This window comes from Purpureocillium lilacinum, assembly GCF_023168085.1.
Source record: "Purpureocillium lilacinum CBS 284.36 DNA, scaffold_2, whole genome shotgun sequence".
Taxonomy (NCBI): domain Eukaryota; kingdom Fungi; phylum Ascomycota; class Sordariomycetes; order Hypocreales; family Ophiocordycipitaceae; genus Purpureocillium; species Purpureocillium lilacinum.
The window spans coordinates 1,533,931-1,559,201 of record NW_027072112.1 but is presented as its reverse complement, the minus strand read 5'-3'; the positions used below and the strand labels follow the sequence as shown (position 1 = coordinate 1,559,201).

Genomic DNA, 25,271 nt, shown 5'->3' with positions numbered 1-25,271 from the left:
ACTCTCTCGACAGGCTGTGAAGCCGTGCCCTCGAATCCCAACCCCAAGGATCATGACTGCGGCTTGATCTATGACAGCCTCGTTATTGTTCGACTCCGGCGGTCGGGATGGCCAGGAACGGGGATTTGGTACAAGGCCACGGGACCAGTCCCGTGCGCCTGTTCGCAGGGGGCAATGGGCGATAGGCGACAGTGGCGCCGTGGATAGGATCTGGTTGTACATAGCGGATTTTCATGATTTGTTGGGTAGGGTCTTAATCTGAAACACAGCACCCGGGAGCTCGTTGATCTCTGCTTGAACGGTGGCGGTGATGCCCAAGGCCGCCAGTGCCCCTCGTACGATACCGCAGGGAAACCACAGGAACTGCGAGACCAGGTCAGCGGAATGTCGTGGCCCTGACGGGCCGTGAAGAGTCGACGCCTCTACTCACCGGCTGTGCTCGCACGACAGCCTGCCCACCGGCCTCGGTGCTCATCCTTGAGAAGGGCCGAAAGACATTGTCCGTGAGGACGTACACGCCCTGATGCCACGTGTTAGCCCTGCCAACGTTGTTCCATAGACGGCTCCTAGGCTCGGCCACGCCTGCGGCTAGGAGCGGAAAAGGAGGAGACGCGAGCGGGGGAAGCGAACCCTGTGATTTGTCTTGAGGTTGTCGATGTTCTTGCCGAACACGAGTGACCACAGGTCCTTGCAGAGGAACTTGATGACGTCGAGCGTGTCGTTGAACCGCGGGCGGTCGCGCGAGAAGCTGCTCTGACGTCAGCAAACCAGGCCCGTGGAACAGATGTGCGTGGATTAAGGACGAAGTGCGCAATCAAGCGAGTGGGACAGAGAGAAGGGCAGAGATTTGGGCATCGGGGTTGCCTAGGGACACTCACCGCTCCACGAGGCCCTGTCCGACCCGGTACCCCAGGCTCTCGAGCCGGAAGTGCACCGCGTCCAGCTCCTCCTCCTCGTCTATCCTGCGGGGCGCGGCGGCACCCGCCGCCGGCCCGGAGACGGACGACGAGCCGCCGGCGCGGCTGTTTGCCGCAGTGGCGATGACGTCGTTCGTCAATGCCGACTCTCCCCCCGCCACAGTAGCACCTGCACCTCCTGTCGTTGCCGCCGCGCCGCCGCCGCCACCGGTAGTCGTGGAGGCGGCGGTGGCGTCGGGGACGAGGCCCTGCGAGGACGGCGACGGCGGCCGCGCAAAGTCGCACTCGTGCGTGACGCGGTACGCGAGGGGGACGAGCTCGATGAGGAGGAAGTCGAGGCACGACGTGGAGAGGAAGGTGGCGGTCGGGTCCGACGAGTTGTACGGCGGCATGACTGGGTCGAGAGACATGGCGTCTGCGTGTTTGTCTGCTTGTTCGCCCTGCGTCTATTTCTGCGTGTTCGTCTGCGTACGCCCTCTGCGTCTGCCGTTCTGTCTGCGTCTGGGCGGCGAATGCGTACGCCCCTGTCTGCCTCTGCGCACGACCGCCCTGCGTTGCGCGTTGCAATCTGAGCGCGGATCGGCGGCGTGTGTCAGGGGGACACTCGGCGTCGGCCTGCGCAAAGGTCGAGGTGCGGGCGGTAGGGGCGGGGAAGAAACCGTCGCGCGAGGAGGTGTGGTGGCCGCGGAGCGTCGTCAAAGGAGGTTGAAGCTTGGATGTGCCTGGCGTTGGCACTTAATGGCGGGAGAGCTCCTTGAGCTGGCCAGCTCGCTGACAGTGGTGCTGGTGGGGAGGCGCTGCGTGCTCCGCACCTTGGGGGCGCTTCACCCAACTTCATTCCAGGCTCGAAGTATAATAGGTACAACCTACCATGTATTCATCCTCTGCTTCTCCCCACCAACGTTCTCCGCCAACGGCGTCACCAAACGCAGTGATTATTCGACAACGGGAACTACTTTGAACATGTGCAGGAGACGACAAGCTCCATTGTGGCACTGCCTGTTCGTCAATTGCTACTCTCGAATGTCGTCACGGGACTCCCTTGGCCGTGACGTGACAAGCAGGCACTAGAGACGGCGGCACGGGTATCATGCAAAGCATGTGTGATTTATTTCCACACCTCATAGTTTTTCGGTGGAATGTGGACTATCCCACCGCATTGATCGATGCCTGCTAGGCTGCGCGACTGCTTCAACTCTCCTTCCTAGACCAAACGCCCCTCCGATGCCAATGGTAAGCCTCAACACCGGGAACAAAATCAAGGGGAATCTCTGGTTTTTCCGTCCATCTTCCAAACGCCATTGCCGTCTTGCCATGAAACGCGAAATAAAAAAGCCGCCCGTCATCCTCTCCTGGCGAGACATCAGCTCTCAGACAGCCCACCAAGTCGGTCACGAACTTATGCGGGAACCACACATTCCTCTCTTCAAGTCATTCGGTATAACACGGGGGATGCGCCGGGGAAAGCTAGGCCGTTGGGATCGCGGCCAACATTATTCACAGAGGTAGCCTGCCGCTTGTGAGGGCGCTGAATGGGCTCATCATCGTCGTCATCCGAATCTCCCGTCAGGTCAATGACGGTCGGGGCGGGGCGTTTGGCGCTGGTAGATGCGATGCCTCTAGGGCCATTGGCGGAGCTGTCTCTGCCAGAAGAGGCCGGTGTGCTGACTCTTGGCGTGGCATTCTTGGGCGTTTCGAACCGTCGGCCGACGACGCTGACCTCTGATATCTCCACGAGGTCGTCGTCGTCCAGCGAAGTCCGATTCATACCCTCAGTATGATCTTCTTGGGCCGTCTTGGTTGACCATTGGCCAGTCGGCTCAATCGTGACTGCCTCTAAGCTCTTGGGCGTCTTCTCCAGTATGTCCTTGGCATAGCTGTCAAACATGTCAGCAGGACCCCGACGCAGCACGGTGATGCCAACTTACTCATCGACGGCCAGCTGGCCAAATGGCACAGATTTGTTGCAGATGGGGCAGAGCCACTGAGGTCCCTGTTCCTGGAGCTGCAGATACGAAGTGGCATCGAAACACTGGATATGGGTGCAGCTAAGGCCACGACAGGGCGTCACGAGCCGCATGTACGACAACGGGCATTTTAGTGACAAGACCTGAGACGTAGCCACCACGTCTGGGTCTTGGGCCTTTTTGGTCACTGTATGCGATGGTCAGCCCTGTGAACGGCAAGCCACGATTAACTTGTGTACTTACACTCAGCCACAACAGACTCTCTTGGGATACGACGGCGGGTGGCAACCACGTTGACCAGTTCGTCAACGGAGACCGTCTTGCACACATAGATGGCCAGATAGTACTTCTGCGAGACAAAAATCAGTTCCATGGTGCGGACTGAAGACGAGTCGAGGGCTCACCTTTTGTGTCAATGCGTAAGTGAAATCGACCGAGTTGGTATAGGACGACCTGAGGTGAAGTTCCTTGGTTATGTCTACAGGCCTCGTTGAGCCGGGCTTGTTCTTCAAGCCACGAAGGTTTGCCTTGATGTCGACTTTGTTGACCCTCAGTTCCGACTGGTGCGGAAAGGCAACATCTTGCAGACCATGGGGGTCGCCCGCACAGAATACCATGACTCTGTACGGTGTGTTTTTGGATCCTGTGGTTCCGATGCACTGTCGAAGCACATCGTGGTCGCTGAGCCTAATGGGTACCTGGACCGTGTTCCTATGCTGCGACATGACTAGCGGCTGGTCAGCTGCAAGTGCTCCTAGGGGACACGCGTTCATAGGATAGCCTACCATCACATACGCGCACCGTGCCGATCTGTGCTTCGATCTGATAGAAAGGGCTCGATCGAAAGGCGAGAGAGGACGCTACGCCGCCGTACGGACCACCAGACGTATGGCCGTTGGCTGAACCATGATAGGCACGGTGATAGCTCTGGTTGCCGTTGAACGAGGGCATCGATGCTTGATACTGTGCAGACGTGGACGAGTTGGAGGTTCGTGAGGCGACGCTCTTTGACGAAGGGCTCCCGCGTTGTGCTGAAGCATTGAGGATGCTCTGTCGCACCTGCTGGAACCGCGAAGCGTCGTTGGCGTTTACGGTTGACTGGATGACTGTGAGGCACCGTTGAGGCGCGCTTGGTCAGCATTCTCGTTCGAGACGCGTAGCGTGAAGATGCTTCTGTACGCCGTGTACCGTGAAGAACGAGGCCGGACAAGGTTCGAAGCAGAGGCTTGAGGCCAGTCTGAGAAGAAACGAAAGGGTTTGCAGGTGCTCGCGCGGACAAGAGAGATGCAGTAAGGTGCGAAAGCGGAACAGAAACATCCCCAGAACGCGGGTGCGACGTGACCGTGGTCAAAAGTGGTGCAACGGAGCGCACGGCGCGAGGGCAGGGCGGAGGGAAGTGTGCAGAGGGCAAGTGCGAAGAGAGAGGCGTGCAAGGGAAAGGAAAGGTTGAGATGGAGAGAGCGGGCGGGGGCGGGACTCACGGTCGACGATGCGCGCCTGCAGGTCCGCCTTGACACCGGTGCTCTTCAGCCCGTTGACCTGGCAGACCGATGACAGCTGGCGGTTGAACAGGTTGTTGCCCTGCACTTGCCGTATCAGCATCGACACCTCCTGCTTGGAGATGGCCGGCACTGGTGACGCCATGGCGGCCGTTTCTTGGGCAGGCAAGAGCGGGCGAGAGCAGCACTTCTAGCAGAGGGAGCCTGCTGCGCAAGTCTGGACCTGGGGCCGCCTGGGGTGGCCCGCCGTCAACGGACGAGACCAGTGAATGGCGTCGCCGACGCTGACCTGAAGGACCGCTGCCAGACTGGCTGCAGTGCTGAGGTGCTCTGTGCCGTGCTGCAGCTACGAGCAGAGATGGCGGCGGCACTTGATGCCCCCCAGATTCTTGTCGGTCCCGCGCAGTGCAGCACAACGCAACGAAGTCTCCTCCGTCGCTTTGCCACGCACACCGAGCTCAGGAACCGCGCCCTCTCGCAGCCTCCCCGAGCCCGCCTCGACGGCGGCAACGCACGCAGCCAGACCAAGCTGAGGCTCTCTCTGCCGGCCAGGCACACGGCGTGCAGGGTGCAGCGTGCAGGGCGCTGCCAACGCGCGAGGCAAGGCGCCTTGGGCCGCTGTTCCAACCCCGGGCCGCTCGCGAGGGCAAGCAAGACGGGTCAAGCGCTCGAGGCGACAGTAACGAGGCCCAGAGGATCGTGACGCTGTATATCCGCAATATGGACTGTTCGAAAGCCGAGGATTGCGTGTCGGTAGGAGCCAGGCGGCGCACGACTCGCGACTCCGGGAGTTTCGGCGGCAGATGCGGCTGTGACAGAAACGCGGGCGCCGGGATGGGACAGGGTGCGTGTGAAGCAGCCCTCACTCCAGATGCGTGGGTATAGTAGATTCGCAAGAGTCGGCCGTCACCGGTAGAGGCCGTGCATTGTGCGTGACGCTCAAGAGCAGCGGTCGGCCGCGGGTGGTGGCAGTCGTGCGCCTTGTTCGAGGTCGCGCGAGTGGTGATTGATGAGGTAACGAAGGACTTTCGGCAGACATGAAGTCACGGACCGACAATAGGCAGCGAGCGGACTTGGTCGAGGCGACGGCGGGTCCCCGGGGGGGGAGGGGGCAGCCTGCAGCAGCGCAGACACACGCGGGCACCTCACCTTGACGTGGCCGGGCAGTGGCAGGGACAGGACGGGAGCGAGTCGAGACGGGACTGGCTGTCACTCTCCAGTGGGTTGACGAGTGCTGAAAATTCTCCCGGCCCAGGGCGAACCATGAATCTGGACCCCCACCAGCCACACATAAGGCCCACCTCACCGACAGGGACCAACGCCACAGCGCCTTATCTCGCTCTATCGAGGTAACTTTTTTCCACGATCGTCTGGGCTCGCATCACTCACTCACTCACTCATCCCGTCACCGCACATTCGGCACATCGAGGCAGGCGTCGGCGGCCCTTCAGAGACACGCACGCATACACAATGGCCAAGAGCTCCCGCTCAAGCACGATCAAGGCAAACAACCGGCGCAAGGCTGCGTCCGTGTTTGGCCCCGCAGAGATCGCCCGCAATGAGCGTCTCTCGGCCAAGCTGCTCGAGCTGGCAAAGCAGCCCAAGCCTGAGACTTCAGACGTGAACATGGATGGTGGGTGCATCATTGGCGAGCAGGGCAAGAGAGAATGTTATCGTGCTGGGGCAGTACACTGACTTTGGCTGCAGCGGCTGAGGAAGATGCTGCTGCTGAGGAGAACGCCGACGCAGACGGTGCCGACGATGCAGGTACGTTTGCTTTCACATTCGCCCCCATACAGCACGCGACAAATAGAACCTGACAAGTTTCACCCCTCCCCAGCGATGGACGTCGATTCCAAAAAGACATCCAAGGCGCGCATTGACAAGAAGCGCATCGGCAAGAGAAAGGCGAAAAAGTCCAAGATTGTGTTTCCCAAATACAGCGACAGGGCAGGCAAGAAGAAGGGCGGCAAGTGAAGCACGAGAGCCTGGAGTGGGGATTATGCTGGAGTTGTCTTGAACACACGAGAGATGTCTGTGCTTGTTTCTCAACCGGTTTTATCCATGTCTTTTGGCGCAGTATTAATTGACGATACCCAAGAGCGAGACGAGACAGAGTGACTGCCTCGTCCCGACACCGCGGTGATAGTCGGCGGGCCGCCCGCCTGAAGTACCTAACCTGAAGGAACGGTGTGGCGCAGGCCCACCCCGACCGTCCCTCTCCCTCCCTCCAGCTCCGCGCAACCCTGGCGGCCATCGTTGCGCCGCGTCTAACCACGCCCTCGTCTGCCTCGCTCACTCATGTCGCCCACCAAACGGTCAATGCCTGAGCCTTCATCCGATGGCGTAGCCAACCCTCGTTCCCTTTTGCCTTCATCCACTCCCTAGACTTTTCCCTACGAGGAGGCCATCTCTTCACTTTCATGAACATGGTGGCCTCTAAGAACGGGTCGCTGGCCAGCACGCTGCTGCTGGTCGTCGCCAACCTCTTGATACCCATGTCCGTTATAGTCTTTGCCACTGGATTCTTCCCCTACAAGCCATTCATTCCTGGCCTCGCCGAGTATGAGTCTCTAGAGTATGGGCCACCGCCCAAGCCTCCGTTCGACAAGATGGTCTTCATGGTCGTGGACGCGCTGCGAAGGTAAAAGGGGTAGCCCTACGTCTGTCCGGCATCGCGTCTGAGGCTAACGCTTGACGCGCAAAGCGATTTCGTGTATGCGGAGGATTCTGGATTTCAGTTCACACAGAGGTGCGTAGGCGTCCCGCTTGCGCAAACCGGCCCTCGTTGACGCAGCCCGGACAGTCTCATACGAGACGGCGCTGCCATTCCCTTTACCGCCAATGCCCGGTCTCCAACAGTGACGATGCCGCGCATCAAGTCCATCACCACCGGTTCCATCCCGTCATTCGTTGATCTTATCCTAAACATCGACGAGGGGGACACGTCCTCCTCGCTCGCCGCTCAGGACACTTGGCTAGCGCAGCTCAAGGCCGCCGGAATGGGGAAGCTGCTCATGTACGGAGACGACACATGGCTGAAGCTGTTCCCCGATACGTTCGATCGCCACGATGGAACGTCGAGTTTCTTTGTAGCGGTATGAAGCCACACCATGTGCCCCGAGAGTGACGGTCTTTACTTACGCCCCGACGCCAGGACTTTACCGAAGTCGACAACAATGTTACGAGGAATATCGCCGGTGAGCTAGCAAACAAAGACTGGGGGCTCATGGTCCTCCACTACCTTGGGCTGGACCACATCGGCCACAAGTCGGGACCCAGAAGGTAGCACTGAGAGCACCGTCTTGGTCTGGGAGACATTGCTGACCTCTGCCAGCTCCAACATGGTTCCGAAGCAGCGCGAGATGGACGGCATCGTTCAGACTCTCTACGAAGCCATCGAGTCCAAGGACCACCTCAAGTCCACCCTCCTCGTGGTTTGTGGCGACCACGGCATGAATGACGCTGGCAATCACGGCGCATCGTCCCCAGGCGAAACATCGCCCGCCCTGGTCTTCCTGTCCCCCAAGTTCAGGGGCATCGCCAAACAAGTACAAGCCCCTGCAAAGCCCAAGGATGAGTTTGACTACTACACCATGGTCGAGCAGTCCGACATTGCGCCAACAATCGCGGCACTCCTTGGCTTCCCCATCTCAAAGAACAATCTGGGCGCCGTTATACCAGACTTCTTGCCCTTCTGGCCCAGTGCCAGCGACAAGGTACAGATCCTCATCCGCAACGCCCGCCAGATCCTCGGCATCGTCACGGCCGCATTCGGAGAGACTCTGTTCACGGGCGACGCCGCCTCTGGTTCCCGCGACCCATGCGCGCTGGAAGCCACAGACATCAACGAACTGGCATGTGAGTGGCAAAGGATATCCCGGCAGGCTCCGGCCATGGCAGCTTCCGCGGCGGTCGAGGAAGACTGGCTGGCGGCCACCTCGTCGTGGCTGCGCAAGGCCCAGGACCTGATGAGTAGCATGGCCTCCAACTACGACATGTCAAGGCTGTTCGCCGGCCAGGGTCTCGCCATTATCGCCACTGTCGCGAGTGTCATGGCAGCCTACCTGCATGGCGCCCACCAGAGCGGCATTGCGGTGCCACTGGTTCTAATGACCGTATCATACGGCATCATGATGTTCGCGTCCAGCTACGTCGAAGAAGAACAGCACTTCTGGTACTGGGCGTCGACGATCTGGCTGGCCTGGCTCGGCGCCCGAGCCATCAAAAGGTGCGCAGCCACGCACAGAGACAGCGCAGGCAGAATGTATACTGATGATCAACGTAATAGATCTGGACGACTGCCCACCATTGCTTGGGCCCTCACAGCGCTGACCATGCTACGACTGATCCGCAGCTGGAACCAGACAGGGCAAAAGTTCGCCGGCGAACCCGACACCGTCAAGCTCCTTCTCGCGCCCAACCCGCAGCTGCTCTGGACGCTCATCTGCCTCGCCTACGTGCTGGCCGCCTTCCAGACCCTGCCCAACCTGAGCGCCCTCCCTTTTATTCTCGCCACGTCCGCGACATCGGTCCTAGTCTCCGCCGTGTTTGCCTTTAAGCTGGCTTTCACGGCCGAGGATGCCCCCGAGCTGGTCACCGGCTTCGCCAAGACCCTCAACGGGCGCTTCGAGGGCCAGTCTCTGCTGTCGAGGGCTCGCATGGTCTTTGCCGTCATCTCGCTGCTGGCCGTCTTCGCCGTCTACCAGAGCAGCAAGGGCGGGTGCCATGCCCAGTCTTCAGGTACGTCTCCGTCCGTTCATGCAAGAAAGCCAAGCGGCGATGCCGCGGCCACTGACAACGGAACATCAGCCCGTCTCCTTCACCACCTCTACACGCTGCTCGCCATGACCCAGTCCCGCGCCACCAACATCCCGCTCCTCCTTCTCTTCACGGTGCTTTTCCAGTGCCTTGCCTCCCTCGACCTCAGCGTCGTCGAGATCACCACCTCGTCGCTGCTCCTCCAGTACGCCTCCTTCTTCGCCGCGGGCGGCTCCAACGCCATCTCCTCGGTCGACCTCTCGAGCGCCTACAACGGCGTCGGCGGCTTCAATGTCGTCGCCGTCGGCGTCCTCACCTTTGTGAGCAACTGGGCCGGGCCCATCTTCTGGACCTCGGCCACCAATCTCCTGCTGCTGCAGAAGCGCAGCCGGGGCGGTGACGCCGGGGGCGACGTCCTGCGCCGCCACCTCATCCTCCTGACGGCCTTTACCACGGCGAGCGTCGCCTTCGTCATGGCGGCGTGCACTGCGCTGAGGACGCACCTGTTCATCTGGACCGTCTTTTCGCCAAAATACCTCTACAGCATGGCGTGGAGCCTCGGTCAGCACTTGGTTATCAATGTAGTGTACGGCAGCCTTCTGTTCTGGGTTGGAGCGCGACAATGACGTGCCATACGGAGATGTCACCCGATTAGATAGAAGGTCAGATGTGAAACTGGATACAAAGTCCTGTAATATATCGATGAGCAGAAACAAGAATAGAAATACGAGTCCAAACAAGTCCCGTCATCAGTTGCAGCGTCCGTCCACAGGTATCAGCAAAATTCATTCCCGTCATGCCGCTCGTCACAGAGGCCAGCCCGTTCCAAATGTTCATAAATACACACACACGTCTCATCACAACGTCTCAAACATCCTGAATCTTGGTATCCTCGTCATCAGACAGCAGCTCGTCAACAAGCGACTCCTTGTCCTCTTCCTTGGGCACAATGGTCCCCTCGCTGTCTTCCTCCTCTTCCTTGATCCTCGACTCCTCCATGACCGTCTTGTCCTCAGCGGGGTGCCTGTCCGTAAGGACCGAAACGCTACGGCTTGTGCGCCGCTGGGCGGGCACCTGCTCATCGAGGCTATTGACAATCTTGCCTAGGCTGACGTGGATTTTGTAAAGAGAGTTGCGGCTGGTGGCATCGGAGACGATGCCGTCCTCGACCGCCTCGCTGACCTCGGCGTACAGCTCCCGAATCTTTTCGTCTGAAGAGATGGGCGAAATGTAAAGCTTGCCGAGCAGACCGGCAGCAACCTTCTTCTCTTCCTCTGTTGAAGTTGTTAGCATCCGTAGGTCTAAACAAGAGGTTCTACCAATACTTACTGCTAATGTTGCTGCGTAGCCTTTCCATTATGTCCCGTCCGAAATCAAGATGGACATCTCCATTTACATTCTTCTTGTCCGCATCGGCTAGGACTCCAGGTGTGTAGCATTTGCGAGGATCTGTCCAATCAACAAGGCAGGCTCCGATGGCCGTCATGCTGACCATGTCTTCTCCCACATCCACGTCGTCGTCCTCCAAGCCCTCGCGCAGGTTGAGGAGAGAATGCAAGGCCTGCAGGGCGACGGACCGCATGAGGTCCTGATTGGAGCTCCTCGAGTAGCAGAACACTGGCAGGAAGTAATTCAATGCCTGTCTGACGGTTTGGTTTGATGCGGAAGAGGGATCGAAGTAGGCAACAACGAGAGACTTGAGCAGCTCCTCGCAGGCCTCTTCATCGCTCACAACTCGGCCAAGGAGCAGTTTTGAAGCAGCAATCGTCGCGGCCGCCTGAACTTCGGGAGCTTTTGAGGTGCCCTTGACGGCCTTGACGTAGACTTTGAGCAGGCCAGGTGTCGCAGAAAGGAGCTGGGCTCCGTGCACATTCAAGATATCGGTGAGAATGTGAAGTGCTGTGATCTGGAGCGCAGTATGCCCCTTGCTGAAGAAGTGGATGAACAGGCCCAGGTTCTCCTCGGCGAGCGACCGGTCCAGCAGCGCGCAGAGCCCCAGGCACACCAGCCCCCGTTCGCGAACGGGTGCCTCGTGGCTGCGCACGGCTGGGACGACGAGGTTGTTGAGCATCGATACCAAGTCTGCGTTGTCCTTGAGGTTGCCGGCCACGTGCGTGAGCATGCACTGGACGATGTGAAGACACTTCATGTTGACGACAATTTCCCTAACAGCCTTCTCACGAGCGTCTTCCTCACTCACGTCCGTGCCCTTGCCACGCTTCTCGGCCTGCGTGCTGCCGCGGCTGACCTCGGACCGGGCGGAGTGGAAGCTGTCTTCGACATCGTCGGCAGGAGGATCGTCAACAATGGTATCGTGGACGTCTGCGACAGATTCGAGAACGATGCTGCAGAACTCTCGCTCACCGGCGGCATCTGGGGCGCAAATGTACTGCAGAACCTCGACCGTGAGCTTGGTCACCTCATCCGGCAGATCCGGAATGGAGAGCGACTGGCGCAGCAGGGTGAACATCTTGCGGCGTCCCACCTCGTCAGAGTAGTCGAGCGTTAGGGCAATGTGAAGCAATTGTTCGACAATGAACTCTTGCTCGACCGTATCCTCCTCCTCCTCCTCCTCCTCTTCTGCTTCCTGCTCGGCAACCCTCTTAAGGGCTTGGATCAGGGCGTGCATGTAGCGCTCCAGGTAGAAGGCCAACTTGGTGACTTCAGGCAGCTTCTCCTCGACCAGCGCCTCATACCGGCCGTTACCCTCGTTCCTGCAAAACTCGTTGAAGCTCCGCGCCATGAAGACAGATTCGGCGGAAAGAGTTTCCCAGAAATTATCGTCCAGTGTAACAGCCTCGCGATAGTCTGGCCGCCCTTCCCAGAAGCCCTTCATGGCTTCCAGCGCGACACCGTTCTCGACGCCAGAGTTGATGACATCAATCCGCTCAAGAAGCTCCAGAAGGCCATCGAAGCTGGGTGGTGTTGGCTCCGCGGCGTTGCCCTCCTCTTGTTGCGACGTCCCTGCGCAGTCTGCGATCCATCGATCTCTGAACAGCCTGCCCGCTGCCTTGCGCACGTTTTCATCGCGGTCGCGCAGGCCCCACCGGAGGAGCTTCTCGCGCATCGAAAGAGACAAGTGGCGGAAGTCTCCGAGGGCGGGTAGCAATCGGGAGTAGACTGCTCTTCGAGTGGCGGGGTCCTGATCTCGGGCTCGTTCTAGTAGGTATGGAAGCGTATTCGGAAGAATAGGAAGGTTGACGAGAAGAGACTTCCGTACGTCGGCGCTTGGGTCATTCTGCATCACGTCGAGAAGCTTGCCCAGCAAGTCGGTGGCCTGACCATCATCGCTATCGTCCGAGTTGGTGCAACCTTCGGACTGGTTGCCGGCAAGGCGCCCAAGGCCAAGCACAGCTTGCGAGCGAACCATAGCCTCCTTGTCGCGAATGCGCTTGAGAAGCCCGTGCCGGAGTTTCTGGAACAGGTCGTCGTCGATGGCGTCGAGCGAGTTGATGATGTGCGAGATGAGCTGAGTAGATCGGAATCTGACAAACTTGTCCTTGGCGGCCATCAACGGCAGCACAGCCTCAAGAAGCTCCGATGTCAGCCGCGTGGTTGGCGTCTCTGGCATCAAGCTTGTGTCTGCGCCGATGTCGCCGAGGATTTCGTTGTCCTTGTCGCCGGCAAGGCGAAGATAGAAGCCGATGAATCGAATAGACCTCTCTCCGACACTCTCGGCCTTCTTCACAGGCATAATGCGCAGAACGCATCGGACAAACTCCTTGTTGAATGCCTCCTCATCGAACTCGCTCGACGGCCCCGTCTTGTTTGTCGGTTCGTAGCAGCAGGACTCGTGGACCTTGCGGAGGTTGACGGCCAATTTTCTGTGTGTCGCTGTCGTCCGCTGGGCATCGCGGAATACGGCGCAAATCTGCGTGCGCAGCACGCTCCCTGGCGTATCGACATACTCGACGGCGGCGGCGGACGACGCGTGCGAAGCGACGGACGCCCGGGAGCCCAGGGTGGCGGTTGAAGTCTTCTTGGAGATGGCCGAGGACGTCCTCGACGATCGCGTGGAAGCTCGCGCAGGCATTTTCGTTGTTTTCGGCGCCGCGGCCTCTGAAGTCGCGGATGAAAGCGAAGCTGTCGGACTCGCGAGTGTTGGTTGTACGTGTGTCTGGCTAAAGTGGTGATGCCTTTGTTTGGGTCGCACGCGTCGAATTGCGGGATGAGAGTCAACAATGTTCCCGTCTCGGCCTAGCGCAGCTTTCCATAAGCCACCAAGGCGCCCCGCCATCACGTGCGATTAGATAAGGACCCTGGCCGTTATCAGCGCCGGCCTATGGGATTTTTTTCTGCAAGTGAAGCAAGCAACCAAACGAGCTTGAACTGCCACCGCAAAGAAAACGCTTCGACCATTATCGGTCCAGTGTATGCCCGCCGCAATGGGCTCCCAAAAGAACGACCGCAAGCGACAGCGCTCCGAGGTCGAGGACGCTGTTGCCGCCGCAATTGAAAGCCAAGAGCCAGGCGCCGTCCAGACAACCAAGCGAGCTCGAGTTGAGGAGCGCCGGTCTCTGTTCGTTCGATCGCTGCCGCCCAGCGCCACCAACGAGTCTCTGGCAGAGTTCTTCTCGCAGCATTTCCCCGTCAAGCACGCCGTCGTTGTCCTCGACCAGAACACTAAGCAGTCCCGCGGCTATGGCTTTGTCACCTTTGCAGATGCCGAAGATGCTTCCGAGGCGCAGAAGGCTTTGGACAAGGCTGCATGGGATGGGAGGCGCATCCGAGTCGATCTAGCGGAGCGCAGGCGCAGGAACACGGCCGACGACGCCGAGGATGTGCCTCATACCAAGCCTGGAAGGCCGGTCCCCCAGCCCACGAAACTTATCGTGCGAAACTTGCCGTGGACCATCAAGACTTCGGAACAACTCTCACACCTGTTCAGGAGTTACGGGAAAGTCAGGTTCGCCGACCTCCCCAACAACAAGGGCAAGCTCAAGGGGTTTGGTTTCGTCACGCTCCGTGGACGGAAGAACGCCGAGAAGGCTTTGGAAGGTATCAACGGCAAAGAAATCGACGGCCGAACTGTTGCTGTCGACTGGGCCGTTGACAAGGCCACATGGGACCAGCAACAAGAAAAAGAGCAGGAGAAAGAGGCCAGCGATGAGCCCATCGCCCAGGAGGATCCCGAGTCCGATGATGGCAGCGAGAGCTCTGCCGTAGGTACTACCGGCAAACCAGTGGACGACGAATTGAACGCCGATTTGGAGAATTTCATGAAGAATCACCTTCAGAATCTCGAAGATGAGGACGAAGAAGATGAAGACGAAGACGACAGCGACGAGGACAAGGCAACCACCAAGGAGGCCGAGAAGAAGCCGCAACGGAAGACAACCGACAACTCATCAACGCTTTTCATTCGCAACCTGCCTTTCACCTCGACAGATGAGCAACTCAAGGGCTTCTTTGAAACCTTTGGAAGAGTACGCTATGCTCGCGTCGTCTTTGACAAAGTCACCGAAAAGCCTGCTGGAACCGGCTTCGTTTGCTTCTTCAAGGAGTCAGATGCCAAAGAATGCATCAAGGGAGCTCCTCGGCCCACGCCCGCTGCTGCCGGCGCCAAGCAGTCTCTTCTGCTTGACGAGAACGCAGACCCGAGCGGCAAGTATACCCTGGACGGGCGGCTTCTTCAAGTGGCCCAGGCCGTCAACAAAGAAGAGGCTACCAACCTGGCGGAGAGCTCATTGGCCAAGCGACAAGAGAAGGACAAGAGAAGGCTCTACCTTTTGGCTGAAGGTGCCATCAGCTCAGGCTCCCCACTGTATAACTTGCTTTCGGACCAGGAGGTCAGGATGAGGCAGGCAAGCGCCGCACAACGCCGGAAACTGGTTCAGAGCAACCCCAGCTTGCACGTCAGCCTTACTCGACTGGCGATTCGCAACTTACCGCGCAACATCGGGTCGAAAGAGCTCAAAGAATTAGCGCGGAAAGCTGTTGTAGGGTTCGCTCAGGATGTCAAGGAGGGGCGACGGCAACCGCTTTCCAAGGAGGAGAACGCTAGAGATGGCAAGGATGCCAGAGAGAAGGAGCGCGAACGGAAGCTCAAGGGCAAGGGCATTGTCCGTCAGGCCAAGATCGTTTTCGAAAGCAACCAGGGATCCAAGGTCACGGAGAAGAGTGGAGCGGGCAAGAGCCGCGGGTACGGCTTCATTGAGTATGTGTCGCACCACTGGGCCCTGATGGGCTTGCGATACTTGAACGGGCATCAGCTCGAGGGAGACAACGGAAGGAAGCAGCGCCTGATTGTCGAGTTCTCTATTGAGAACGCGCAAGTGGTGCAGAGGAGGCGTGTGGCCGAGGAGAAGTCCGCGCAAGGGAACCGGCACAAGGGCGCAAATGCCACCGAGGCTGCCAACAACAAGGTCAAAGAGCCCGAGGTGGTTGAGCAGCCCACAAAGCGGGCGCGTGGTAAGGGGCAGCGGGGCAACAAGGTCAAGGGACAGATGCGAGGAGGTGAGGAGAGCAAGGATGCTGAGAAGCAAGAGGATATGAAGCACAGACTCATCGCGCGGACGAGACTCATGCGGAAGAAGAAGGCCAATGCGCGCAAGGGTTAGGCATGGTGCCTCACTGATACTACTAGCGATGATTCACTCGAACATTTTGAACATATACTCATCCGCTCGTATACTTGCTACAGAACTTGGCGTCTAATAGTGGTCTGGCTAAATTGGATGGATATGTCATGTTCCCCACCGCATTTGCCGCCGGTGGAGGAAACAGGCATCACCATACTGGGACCGGGCGAACATGTTGAAAGCCTTGACCGCATTCTATCGCTACTGTTCGTAAGGCCAGGATCTCTCTCCATCCTACACCCGAGAGACCAAGTGCATGGCATCGTCCAGGCGCCGGCCGAGCAGCCGCATCTCGTCCACCCCGGTATGAGGACACAACACTTTGAAGCGGTTCACTCCAGGGGACCACGGCGGTCTCGCAAAATCCCCCCAGGGGCAGACAGCGACGGAGGGGGAAACTGCCGGCGGAGCCAGTTGGATCGATGAGTTGCTTTGCGCAACATCGCGGATGCTTAAGCAATGGGTCATGTACATGCCTTCTTGCTCGTTATGCGCCTATCCATATGCACGCAACACTCGTGTTTCGGCAAGCCAATAGTGCGCCGTCTCGCCTTGCCAAAAGTTCATGCCGGTGAGGAGCGCGGCCCTGCGGCCTGCCCGCCTGCTTGCGTGCCGCTCGAGGCTGTGGCCACCCGGCCCCAAAACCAACCATCAGTCTTGCTCGCACCTCCAAATAGCGAGCATCTCCCAGCCCTGCCCTCAGCATGCTTGTACAGAGCAGAAATGACCTGAGCAGGGATATCTCGAGGGATAGTACAAGTAAAACACGAGGCAACCGAAGCATTCCTGGCGAGTTACTCTGGGCATGGTGCCTCACGTTGCCAGTGAGCCGCTTCAATACTTTCATTGTCACGCTCGTACAACAAGATTCCATGCTGATTGCATGTACATCTGACGACTATTGAGGCAAGAGTAAGCTCCAAAGACGTATACCCAGCACGATAATTGATGTGAAGGTAAATGAACGGAGTGGTGATGAAGTGCGCGAGCTCAGGAGGATCACTTCCAGAACCAGCCAGACTTGTTCTTCCCGTTTTCATCCGCGGCTCCCTCGGCATGATCCAGCTCCTCCTTGGGGTAGTTGTCGAGCTGGTGCTGCTCGGGCGCGCTCTTTTCGGCGGGCCGCATGGTGACGTACGTCTCGCGGCCAATCTCGTTGCCGTCCTTGTCGAGCGTCTTGCGGGTGACGGTGCTGTGGAGGTAGCCGAACCGGTCCACGTACTCGTCCCGCGTCTCGACCTGCTTCGTGTCACCGTCGGCAAGGCTCGCGTCTTTGCGCTTCTCAAGGGCGGCGGACTGATCCGCAATGGTCTTGAGGAATGTCTCCCACGACTTTTGGCCGTGGGCAAACGAGGAGGATATGGAGGAGAAGAGGTCGTCGAACGTGTCTGGGTGCCGCCGGTCCCGCCGCTGAGACACGTCGTCTGCCTCGGGCGTGTCTTGCGACACGGCGCGGCCCTCGTCGGAGAAGCCCCGCTCTATCTGCTTGAAGGCGCGCCCTATCTCATGGAACAGATCTCCGGCGTCCTCGTCGTCGTCGTCCTCGTCGCCGCTGCCGCCAGTGGCGCCACGCCACACTTCGGCCGCGCGCCGATCGAGCTCGCGGTGGAAGCCATCCCAGTCCGGGCGGAGGGCTCTGAAGAAGCGACCGCGGCTTGGGCTCTCGACCAGGCCCTGTGACTGCAGGCGGCGCATCCAGAACCATGTGGGCTCGCCGTTGGGGAACATCTGGCGGAGCAGCCTCCTCTGGTCGTACTTGGCGGTGATGTCGGGCAGGGGCTGGCTCTGCGAGACGGCCAGCAGGTCCTCGAAGGCATCTTCGAAGGTGAAGACGGAGGAGTCGAGGTCCGGCGGAAGATCGTTAGGGACGGGCTGTGGGAGATGGCGCAGGGCCGATGGGGAGTAGGACGCCGAGGATATGAGGGAGAAGACGTCCCAGGTCGGGGGTCGCCGGTCGGGCTCGTCGATGTCCATGGCGCGGGGAGACGTCACGGTATTATCGTCGGTGGCGGTGGACGTAGTGGTGGCGTGACGCGGGGCAGTCGGATGGCCGCCGAGCAGGGTGTTGAAGCCGGAGGCGATGTTGGCGTCGACGTGCTGCTTGAAGCGGACAAAGACGTTGGAGCTGTTGTCGCCGTTGTCGCCGTCGCGGCTCATGGCGGAGGCGCGGTGGAGTCGTCGCAAGGCCAGGTGAGACAGTGTTCTTGTTTAGCAGTATCTGTGTCTGCGCCGGGCTGAACTCTGAAGCACGTAACCACCTACAGAGGGGACGTGCGGCGATGTCGACCCCGACTGTTGGATGAGGTGGAGCGGGTTTGGGTTCCCGTGACCCGCTGCGACACTGACGTCTGCCGGCGCCCGAGCCTGACGCCCGCCGCCGCCGAGGACCTTTGCGGACAGCCCGCTCGCAGGGCTGCTGGGCTGTCCGTCGGGCACTGAGGTGGGTGCCAGGTAGGTGGCTCTCCCACTCCAGAACCAGCGCTGCCCAGTGGAGTGCAGTGCGGTGCGGTGCGGTGCCGCCGGCTGTGGCGCGAGCTCCCTTGGCGCCGAGGGCCGTCAAATGAGGTGCATTCGGGCCCAAAAACGCAAGGGCGTCCGTGGCGCAGGTGGCAGCTTCGGCCCTGCACGGTCGTGCGTCCAGGTAGCTCCTGCCTGCTGCAGGCTGCCAAGTTCAGCAGCATCTTGGGTACGTACACTACGTACACTACGTACACCTCGTACTCCGCAAAAAGCGTGCAGAAGACCGCCGCTCCACCGGCAGGACAGGAAGGAAGGAAGGAAAGGCAGCACCAAGCGACTCCACTCCGCTCTCCGACGCTGCGGGCGAACCGCCAGATGCGAAATGAAGCGCGCCAACCTCGCCGGCCGGCCGATTTCCTTGTGCCCCGTGCATCTGTAAAATCCGTGCATCATCATCATCTGCAGCACCCGCTCGCATCGCATCGCATCGCTTCGCATACTTCTACTTCGCGCTCTCCCTCCGTTCATCCAAGCCCAGCGCCGCGCGGCTGCTGTGCTGTCATGGTCGGCCCCCGTCCTCCGACTTGCGACTCGCCCACGTCGTCACCAGCATCGCCACCAGCCCAATGATATCACCATCCGCGCACCACCACCACCACTCAAGGCGCGCGGCATTCGTCCCCCTCGTCGGGCCTTTCGCAGGCCGCTCCCGCCCGTGTCCGCATCCGCGCCTGCAGCCTCGCCGGTCCTCGCGATGATGTCGACCTTGGCGACTGCGACGACGGTGCCCACAGTCACAGGCGCCCCGACGGTGACCACGGCCGCCCCCTCCGCGAGCCCGACGTCCTCCGGATTACCCGGCGACCCCGGCGAGGTGCTCAAGAACTGGTCCTCGCTCATAGGCATCGTCACTGCCATTGTCGGCAACGTCCTCATCGCCCTGGCCCTCAACGTCCAGCGCTATGCACACACGAGACTGCACAAGGAGCGTGTCCGCGTCCGCCAACGGGCGCGAGCTGCTCTGAAGCGGGCGCAGAGCGGCAGCAGCAGCGCCGGCGCAAACGCGGGGACATACGGCGCCATTGGAGCCGACGGTGCTGGGCGGGGCAATGGCCATGCCTCTGCCGTCGTTGCACACCGAACCAACGGCGGCCATGATCCCGACGACGGCCACGGCGACCACGAGACGGACCCCCTCGCCGCCTCGTTCCAGTCGTCGTCCACCACCGATGTCGAAAACGGCCCTGACCCCACCGCACAGGCTGCGTCGACGTACCTCAAGTCGCCATACTGGTGGCTGGGCCAGATCCTCATCACCCTCGGCGAGACGGGCAACTTTCTCGCCTATGGCTTTGCTCCGGCCTCCATTGTGTCGCCTCTCGGCGTCGTCGCCCTCGTCTCCAACTGCATCATCGCTCCCGTCATGTTCCATGAGAGGTTCCGCGCCCGAGACTTTTGGGGCGTCGTCATCGCCGTGGCCGGTGTCGTGACCGTCGTCCTGAGCGCCAACCAGGAGGAGACTAAGCTCGAGCCGCACGACGTGTGGGACGCAATCACCACCATGGAATTCGAAATTTACATGGGCGTGACGGTTCTCCTCATCTTGGTCCTCATGTGGGCGAGCCCAAGGTACGGGAGACGCACAATCTTGATAGATCTGGGGCTCGTGGGTCTCTTCGGTACGCGATATCCCGTTCAAACGTCTGGTGTAATGAGTTACTGACTTGTTTGGGAACAGGGGGCTATACTGCCTTGGCCACGAAGGGCGTCTCGTCCATGCTTTCCTCTACCCTCTGGAGGGCCTTTGCCACCCCCGTCACCTACGTGCTTGTCCTCATTCTTCTCGGGACTGCCATCATGCAAATTCGCTACGTCAACAAGGCGCTCCAGCGCTTCGATTCGACCCAGGTCATTCCCATCCAGTTCGTGCTCTTCACTCTCTGTGTCATCCTGGGAAGCGCCATCCTGTACCGGGATTTCGAAAAGACGACGCTCGAGCAGGCGGCCAAGTTTGTTGGCGGATGCTTGCTCACCTTCTTTGGCGTGTTTCTCATCACTAGCGGGAGGAAGCCGCAAGACGATGACGAAGACGTCCTTTCGGAGGCGGAGGGCGTCGAGGAGACCATCGGCTTGAGGCAACACGACGTTAACGGAGGTGGCACGGCACGCGACATTCCACCTCCAAAGTCGCAGTCGCGCAGGTCGAGCAAGCTTTCGCGGGTCAGCTTCGCTGAAACGATCAAGCCAAAGTCTCCTCCTCCTGCTAGCGAACCCGGCATTGTAAGGGTCACGAGCTCAGCTGCTGCGAGCGCCCCGGACCTGCTCGTCGACGTGACCTCACCGTTGGTCGAGAATCCGTGGCAATCATCCTGGGACTCCTCAGCTTCGTCGCCTGGCGGTAACAAGGTGTTCCCCGCGGAACCCGCGGCCACGCCCTCCGTCATTGCCTCTACGCCGACGCAATCGTTCCCAAGCACGCCGCAGAGGGAGCCCGCCGCGCCCCCGTCCTTCCCTACGGACCGTCCAGTGACGCCGCGGCCCAGCTCTGCGCTCGGCCGGGCCGCCAGCCACCACCGCTCCAAGACGTTTATATCGCCGTCTCCGCTCTCGTCGACGGTGACGACCGTGGTCAAGGACGGCTTCCTGCGGGAGAATGACAGCCACCAGGCGCAAAGGTCGTCGATGCGTCGCATCCGCTCCAGCATCCGCGCCAGCCTGTTCTTCAACGAGGACGACGAGGATGGTCAAGGCAACTCGCTAGGCCAGTCGGCAATCCCCGCCCCGGACGATCACCTGCATGCCGCGCTGCACAGACAGGAGAGCGCCGGATCCCACGGCGAGGTGGAGGACGACCCGGGGAGGAGAAGATCGCGGAGCGTCAGCGACGCCCTCGGCGACTTCTTCCGCGCCAGGAAGAAGAACAAGAAGGAGGAGGGCGACGCTCCAGCTGCAGGTGATACTCCCGACGCGGACACCACTACCAGCACCAGCGGACCATCATGACCATCACCACCATCATCATCACCACCACCACCACCACTCAACACTACGACGCACGTCGCAACCAATACCCGTCTCACTTCTTTAGCCACATCCATCACCGACGCGCGGCGACCATTTGAGCGATTAAAAAAAGGTAGCGGTCAACAACAGTACATGTCGCATAATGGATCGTCGTCGCGGGGTTGCGCGCGCAACACCCGATAATCAATGATAGCATATCAGGGGGCGCACGTTGTCGTGCGCCCGGGCCCCAAGGGGTCGGTCAGTCGGTCAGTTCGGTTCAGCTCAGCTCAGCTCAGCATTTAACTACTAAGGAGAGGGACATGGGAGCAGGCGGGGAGCGCAATACCCCAGCTGAGGCCGCCACAAAGGGGGCAGGGGCGGTTTTGTCTTTGAGCTCGTAATGCGAGGCGTTGTTGGGCGGGTTCGGCTTCTGCTTTATTTCCTTTTTATGTTTCTCTCTGTTCTTCATGTTTCCTCTTGGTCTCCCGATGACCCCGGGTAGAATTGGTGCTCGGGGGCGGGGCTATCTAGTTGGCACACGCATCTCCGTTGGATCTATCGTCGAGCGCGACATGTCTGCTCTCATGTGCGACGTTGGCGGCGCCTACGTACAGCGTGAGTGGTCGTACGTATGTACATTCCTAATCGAACGCACATGCTCTACGAATGCAGCTGTAGTTGCGTGCTTTGCTTCTATTTCGGGACTCATGTGTTGCATCCGGGACATGCCTGGACGCTGCTGGCTGGCTGGCTGGCCTCAGAGCTCCTGATGACATGTTCTTACCCGCGAGCATCCTTGCGGGGGGCGAGCAACGGCTGCGACATGTCCACCACGATGAGAAATGGCCCCCTTTTGCCAGGAACTTGGGGGGAGCCTCCGCGGTTCACGTCCAAGCACGCAAGCACCAACATGCCAGCAAGCTTCCCGAGTGGGTTCCCAGCGCGACGGGGCAGCGGCATTCTGCCAGCGCGCCCGTCGCTCGTGAGGTGACCACCCCGCGGCCCCCATCGCGCCCATGTTTCTCGAACGAGAGCTCCCTCAGACAGCGTACGATCGCGATGGTGTCCACCATCTGAGAGGGAGGGGCGGGCCCGGCAAGGCAAGCCAGAGCCCAAGCCCACACGGACCAAAGCAGTGCCGTTCTCGTGGTCGCATACGGCAGGCAGTCCAGTCTCGCGGCCCCCAGAAAAAACGCCGCCGACGCTGCTCTATCCCCCGACCCCGGGAGAGCGCGATTTTGCGCCGGATCTAACACTGGCTCGTTCTACGTAAGCGCGCAGCCCATGCCACAACAAACCCAGGCGGGATCGCCGAGCTGCTGGAACAGGACTGCCTGGCGAGTCGCGCGCGCTCAAAGGGGGGTTGAAGAGGTTCGCCGTCCGGGCGGCCGGCAGACCGCGCGCCTGCGGCCGACGGCAGCAAACAAACAAATGCAGCCCTTTGGACGCTAGGAAGGCCGGATTCGAAGTCCCGGCTGGGGCTGCTTCCCCTTTGCACGAGTCGGGCATCCAAGAGCCGGGCCCGCAGGGCGTTTGCCGCCACCCCGCTCAGACGACGCCGGTAGTGCTTCAACGCAATCCGAGGTCTCAGCGTCGTAGCCTTGTTACAGTACACGAGGCTCAGGCAGCAGTGAATGGTGCCAAGGGGCGCGGGGAAGCGGGAGCGAAACGACGATGCAAAGGTAAACAACAAAGCATCGCGCCTCCACGTGCAACGGCGCAAGGGTGAGGCTGAGCAGTCGACGCCAGCAAAGGACAGTACCGTGTTTCTTCATCAACACGCAAGGGACACGATGACAGGGGCGGCCTGTGTTGAAGACGGCACTTGGGCCACCTGGGGCCGTGGTGGCTAGCAGATTGCGCACAGGGATGGCCCTGCTTCTTCCTCATCGGCGTGGTGGATCATCCAGGCTTCACTGTGCTCGGCCGTCGCGGCGGCAATAAGGGCAGGAGCTTTTGGAAAGGCCGGCATGGAGAAAATTGCACCTCCAATGCTCCGCGTTGCGGGCCTGACGGCCTCTTGCAGGGACGTCGTTCCGGGCTGTGCTCGTCACCGCGCTGTCCGTAGACGCCGGTGGCCACGAATCATGATGGCACCGATATAAAGCGACGGACGGCAGACTCTACCCTCCACCGACCGATCAGCGGTCTCTTCGCGTGGCGTCGATCGCCGTTGAGTGACGGGACGCCATCCCGGGTTAATTATCGAGCAAACCTTGGGCGGACATTACTTGACAGGCACTATGCCGAGCACGTTGTCAAGGAACGTGCGAGGCGGATATTAATGCTTCTTTCTTCTCCCTGTCCCGACGACACCACATCCCGGCTGGGGCCCCAGCCCAGCCCAGCCCAGCTTCCCGGGATTGATGGTGGAGCCCAGCGTGAGTGAGACTCTGTTCGTCGTCGGTGGGAGCTTGCCGGCTGCCAAAAAGCTGAGCAGCCCGCTGATCTCAGTCCGTTTATGGAGTCAATGGGGGTCGTTGAAGCGTGGCGCTGCCTCCGTACGTTTCACTACCCTTCCACGGTCGGCCATTGTCGCCCCGAAGAGGAGCCAGGTCCATCCGCAAGGGCCTGATGCGGTGCCGTCTCGGTGAATTTCTGTCGACTTTAGCCAGATTGTTGTCGTTGTTGAAGAAGAAGAAGAAGAATCCACGCCATCCCTGGTGCAACTCGTCGGTGCTGCCTCCCTTGACTCTTCCTTGCGCCCGTGTGCAAGTTGATATGAGCCGCGCTATGCCGGACCTCCCTCCCTCACGTTGCGCATCTGCCCAGGCGGTTGACAGGGATGACATGACTGCGCAGCCCATCTGAAGTCGATGAGCGCCAGTGTTTGTGTTCTATGCGCCGTGCTCGGACCGTGGATACACGTGTTAGCAGTCCCAGGCAGGCGGCGACCTGGACGAGATGGACGGAGCCTCGTAAATCCAAAACGGCCCTTGCGTCGGCCAAACTTTCCGAACCGCCTCGCCTCGTCGAGAACATGCCACGCGATGCGATGCCATGATCCGACAAGCAACTCCGTGTGGTTCAACAGGGAAGACACGGATCTTGCTGGGTCGTGGCTGGGTGAGCGTGTGCCGTCAATGGTCCGTTCGCAGACCTTTGCCCACCAACATGCGGCCTCGTGCAGTAGTAGCCTGCAATCCCGTCACACCGACCTCTTCTCCCCGCGTCCACCATGGCTCGGTACGGTACGGCACGAGGCAATGGCCCCCAGGCGTCTCCCTGTCAAGCCAAACCCACCGACTTCCACGGTCCCAGCCCCCGCCGAGGCCCAGAAAGCTCGCCTCTCTGCAGCGGCGACGACACCCTCTCTGGTCATCTGTCTGTCTCGTGTCTCATGTGTGCCTTTCGAGGGCCAGCGACAAAGCGCGAGCGACGTCATTGACCTCGGCACCACGCCGCCAAAAGCCCCCCGTGATTGCAACTGTCCGACGTCGATGCCTCGTGTGTCTCAAGTGACCGATGCAGGACCGGACTGGACCGTCAACTCGGATGGGCAACAGCAGTGCGAGGGAGCCGTCCCGTCCGACATCGACCAAGGAATGGCGCCCTGGGCTCTTCATGCGCGGCTTACAAGTACTCGCACAAGCGCGAAGGAGCAGGACGCCCCCTTCCCTACGGCCCAGGATTTGGAAGCAGCTCGGGTCATGTCCCGCGAACCCAACATGCCACCATGCCACCGTCGCGTTGAGCCGCTCCATGTGGGGTCCTCGACATCTTCTCGCGATCCATGTCGACCCGCTGCCCCCACCGTAGAGATCTTCGGAAACTTGCTATCGGAGCCAATTTCAGGCCACAGCAGATCACGACAGCAGCTAGCAGTCCGTAGTCCAGTGGTACGTAGCAGTACGAGTAGAGGCGATATCCAGTGCGATGCCGCTCCCCTGCACGAGTGCTTGCCGTGCCGTTGCTGACCGGCGTGGTTCTGCGCTGGCGCTTCTCGCAAACAATGTCGGGCGGCGAGTGTCACGGCATGCCCAGCAGTTTGCACGGCTTGATTCCGAGCGTCACGAGGCTAGCCTCTGGCGGAGCATTAGCAACCAATGCTATCGACAGCGGTCGCCCGTCGCCTCGTCG

At 60.1% G+C, this 25,271-nt stretch overlaps 8 protein-coding genes across 8 annotated transcripts; 4 read left to right on the top strand and 4 right to left on the bottom strand.

Moving 5' to 3' along the window:
• Positions 1-231: 231 nt before the first annotated feature.
• Positions 232-1,327, bottom strand: PLICBS_002283 (trafficking protein particle complex subunit 33; the record flags this gene model as incomplete). The annotated part of the gene is made up of 4 exons (XM_018321923.2): positions 232-363; positions 431-520; positions 631-748; positions 879-1,327. 4 exons carry the CDS (start codon positions 1,325-1,327, stop codon positions 232-234), a joined length of 789 nt encoding a protein of 262 aa, XP_018179403.2.
• Positions 1,328-2,343: 1,016 nt separating this feature from the next.
• PLICBS_002282 (SUMO ligase siz1) lies at positions 2,344-4,528 on the bottom strand (the record flags this gene model as incomplete). The annotated part of the gene is made up of 6 exons (XM_018321922.2): positions 2,344-2,794; positions 2,846-3,071; positions 3,128-3,233; positions 3,289-3,611; positions 3,670-3,990; positions 4,366-4,528. The coding sequence occupies 6 exons, from the start codon at positions 4,526-4,528 to the stop codon at positions 2,344-2,346; spliced, it is 1,590 nt and encodes a 529-aa protein (XP_018179402.1).
• Positions 4,529-5,853: 1,325 nt separating this feature from the next.
• PLICBS_002281 (uncharacterized protein) lies at positions 5,854-6,360 on the top strand (the record flags this gene model as incomplete). Its single annotated transcript, XM_018321921.1, has 3 exons — positions 5,854-6,016; positions 6,091-6,150; positions 6,224-6,360. The coding sequence occupies 3 exons, from the start codon at positions 5,854-5,856 to the stop codon at positions 6,358-6,360; spliced, it is 360 nt and encodes a 119-aa protein (XP_018179401.1).
• A 446-nt stretch (positions 6,361-6,806) lies between these two features.
• PLICBS_002280 (major facilitator superfamily transporter protein) lies at positions 6,807-9,770 on the top strand (the record flags this gene model as incomplete). Its single annotated transcript, XM_018321920.2, has 7 exons — positions 6,807-7,027; positions 7,091-7,135; positions 7,190-7,481; positions 7,541-7,668; positions 7,721-8,614; positions 8,675-9,126; positions 9,196-9,770. The coding sequence occupies 7 exons, from the start codon at positions 6,807-6,809 to the stop codon at positions 9,768-9,770; spliced, it is 2,607 nt and encodes an 868-aa protein (XP_018179400.2).
• Positions 9,771-10,011: 241 nt separating this feature from the next.
• PLICBS_002279 (uncharacterized protein) lies at positions 10,012-13,177 on the bottom strand (the record flags this gene model as incomplete). The annotated part of the gene is made up of 2 exons (XM_018321919.1): positions 10,012-10,418; positions 10,474-13,177. The coding sequence occupies 2 exons, from the start codon at positions 13,175-13,177 to the stop codon at positions 10,012-10,014; spliced, it is 3,111 nt and encodes a 1,036-aa protein (XP_018179399.1).
• A 352-nt stretch (positions 13,178-13,529) lies between these two features.
• On the top strand, positions 13,530-15,704 carry PLICBS_002278 (RNA recognition motif-containing protein; the record flags this gene model as incomplete). Its single annotated transcript, XM_018321918.2, has 1 exon — positions 13,530-15,704. The coding sequence occupies one exon, from the start codon at positions 13,530-13,532 to the stop codon at positions 15,702-15,704; it is 2,175 nt and encodes a 724-aa protein (XP_018179398.2).
• Positions 15,705-16,724: 1,020 nt separating this feature from the next.
• PLICBS_002277 (uncharacterized protein) lies at positions 16,725-17,882 on the bottom strand (the record flags this gene model as incomplete). Its single annotated transcript, XM_018321917.2, has 1 exon — positions 16,725-17,882. One exon carries the CDS (start codon positions 17,880-17,882, stop codon positions 16,725-16,727), a length of 1,158 nt encoding a protein of 385 aa, XP_018179397.2.
• Positions 17,883-18,939: 1,057 nt separating this feature from the next.
• Positions 18,940-21,188, top strand: PLICBS_002276 (uncharacterized protein; the record flags this gene model as incomplete). Its single annotated transcript, XM_018321916.2, has 2 exons — positions 18,940-19,864; positions 19,924-21,188. The coding sequence occupies 2 exons, from the start codon at positions 18,940-18,942 to the stop codon at positions 21,186-21,188; spliced, it is 2,190 nt and encodes a 729-aa protein (XP_018179396.2).
• Positions 21,189-25,271: the final 4,083 nt, after the last annotated feature.